A 2550-nucleotide genomic window follows, 5' to 3' on the forward strand; every position below is an offset into this window, starting at 1 on the left:
GTAATTATGTCCCCACTGGATGCAGCAAATGCCTCGTTTGTAATGGGTTTTATTGTTTTTGTCTCGTTGCTCCGGCCGGACACGGCATCAACAGTATGTGTGGGGCGTAACATTTCCGTCTCACGCTTGAGGTATTCGGCCAATCACAACGCACTGGATAGCTGGCCAATCACAGCACACCTCACTTTTCAGACCGATGAGCTTTGTAAAAATCGATGCGTTTCAGAAAGGCGGGGCATAGAGGAGAAACAATAATGTACAGTATGTGGAAAATAATGTTTTTTTAACTTTAAACCGCATAAACACATTTCATTACACCAAATACACCAAATAAATGTTCTTTTTAGCAACATCATATGAACCCTTTAAAAAATTTTTGTAGATACTGAAATTCAGGTAAAACAATACATTTTATATTTTTGTTATAAAAAAGCTGGACATTTAAATATTATAGTGTGTGTGTGTAAATATTTATAAATATTAATAGTAAATCATAAGTGAATAGTTAAGATAATACATTTAATATAGTTACAATAGTTAAAATAGTTACAATAAATCAAATACAATTAATAATATAAATACATTAATAGTTAATTAATAGCTAATATATTAATTAATGACTAATATAACATTAATAGCTAATATAGTAAATAGTTAGTTGAAAAAAGTTAAAATAAAGTTAAAATAGTTTAAATAAATATTTAAAAATAGATTAAATGAAATTAAAATAAATAGTTCAAATAAATTTTAAACAAAATGCACCTCAAAGTGCTGTTCGCAGTAGAAAAACATCTAGGAAAAAAACAGATGGTATTTTTAAAAAAGTAAAAATGAAGGGGGTGGGGGGGTGGATTGAAAACACCACTCAGCGCCTGGTCGGGAAATGTCATGCGCTTTACCATAGCCGCCTGCAAGCTTCAGTGTAAATATTGCGTCAATATCAAATCCAAGGTTTTTATTTAGCACAGTGGCTAGATTAACAAATAACCAGACGCCTATATATTAACCAAAAGCTAACTTAAGAAGGTATATTTTCAAAAACTTAGAATATATTTCTGGCTAAAACATCTTTACCTAATCTCTTATGCTTTAAAGCTAGTACAAAACCTGAATTTGTACTATAATTCTATATAATATAATAATTTGTACTGAATTTCTAAAATAGACACTCTGAACAGGAGATCTTACCGGTAAATCCTCCATCTGCGATGTTGAACATGAACCGTGTTTTGGCTTTCTTCCTCTCTTCAGCTGCTGCTGCTCCTGCTGTGCTGTCTTTGGCACTTTCTCCATTCTGCAGTTTTCCCGCTTCCTCCGTCTTACTAGAATCCTTCTCGTCCTTCTGACCTGGAGCAAAATGAATGACAAGTTAGTGAAGTGGGTAGGCGAGAAACTACGTAATCATGTCAAAGCCAGTCAGGTAGTACAGACCTTTCTTCTCATCTGTAACAGGGGTAGTGTCCATCTTCTCAGGTTCATCGTCCTTCTTTTCTCCTGAAAATAAAACATATGAACAAATTAGCCACCCCATGTTTAGACAAAGTATATTTTTGATCCCGTTCAACCCGTTCAACCCATATTACCAGGGTCAAGTGGGTTGTAAATGGCATTTTTATTCACCTTTGGTGTCTGTTTCCTTCTCAGCCTCAGATCCTTTGGGCTTGCTGTCGCTGGTCTTCTCATCAGCGTCTCCAGACTTCGCTTTCTCTTCCTCTTTCTCATCTTGCTTCCCATCAGCCTTGTCTCCGTCTGAAGAGGTTTCAGGCATTTTGTCTTTCTCTTCGCCATCTTTGCCTTTGTCTTCAGAAGCAGAAGAAGCTTCGTCATCTTCATCAGGGATGGCAATGACCTATTGATAAGAAGAAATAGAAATAGCTTATTAACAACCAAAATCATCTAACCTCACATGGTTGAAACACTGAAAATTAAGGCACCAATATACTTCAAACAAAATCAAAGAATGAACTGGTCTGATATCATTACAAACAAAATCAGGCCAAAATGAAGTTTGTTTCAGGAGTTTGAAAAAGCTTTACAAGGTGAACTTTCCAGAAAAATTCACTCCACCTGGTAAACACCTTCAAACTACCATTGGTCCATGTTTATTACATAATAGGTACATAATAGATCCCCTTTAAAGGTCCCATATTGTCAAAACTGAAATTTCCTGGCTTTTTTCATGATAACTGAGGTCTAAGGGCTATGTAACTACCATATAAGTTTCAAAACAGTCAATCCACAGACAAATACACACAGTCTGCATAAAGTAGCTGTGCCTTTTCACGAGCAGTTGTGACTTTCGTAAAAAGGTGACATCAGAACTACATAGTCACCGCCTTCAGTCACCACCTTCAGTCACCACCCCGAGCACTGCCCATCGTCCCACCCTCCTTTTGCCAAACCCCCAGACAACATCGCGTCCATGCCATTGCTGAGCAACAACAACACGGAAACATGTCAAGAAAACGCTGTTCAGTCATGGATGTCAGGAAACTACATCATTGCACAGGCTTCCGAACTAGGGTTGGGCCGATAGACGATGCCATCGTC

At 37.0% G+C, this 2550-nt stretch overlaps 1 protein-coding gene across 1 annotated transcript in view; it reads right to left on the minus strand.

Annotated features, from left to right (window-relative positions):
• LOC107748913 (chromodomain-helicase-DNA-binding protein 4-like) overlaps window positions 1–2550 on the minus strand; it is a 47440-nt gene that overhangs the window by 6863 nt on the left and 38027 nt on the right. The window contains exons 34-36 of the mRNA XM_016563921.1: window positions 1621–1849; window positions 1432–1494; window positions 1189–1347 (exon numbers count right to left, since the gene is read on the minus strand). Coding sequence (XP_016419407.1) covers window positions 1189–1347; window positions 1432–1494; window positions 1621–1849 — 451 coding nt within the window. The remainder of the gene's footprint in view (window positions 1–1188; window positions 1348–1431; window positions 1495–1620; window positions 1850–2550) is intronic.

This window comes from Sinocyclocheilus rhinocerous, unplaced genomic scaffold (genome assembly GCF_001515625.1).
Source record: "Sinocyclocheilus rhinocerous isolate Xijiao unplaced genomic scaffold, SAMN03320098_v1.1 scaffold3853, whole genome shotgun sequence".
Classification (NCBI taxonomy): Eukaryota; Metazoa; Chordata; class Actinopteri; order Cypriniformes; family Cyprinidae; genus Sinocyclocheilus; species Sinocyclocheilus rhinocerous.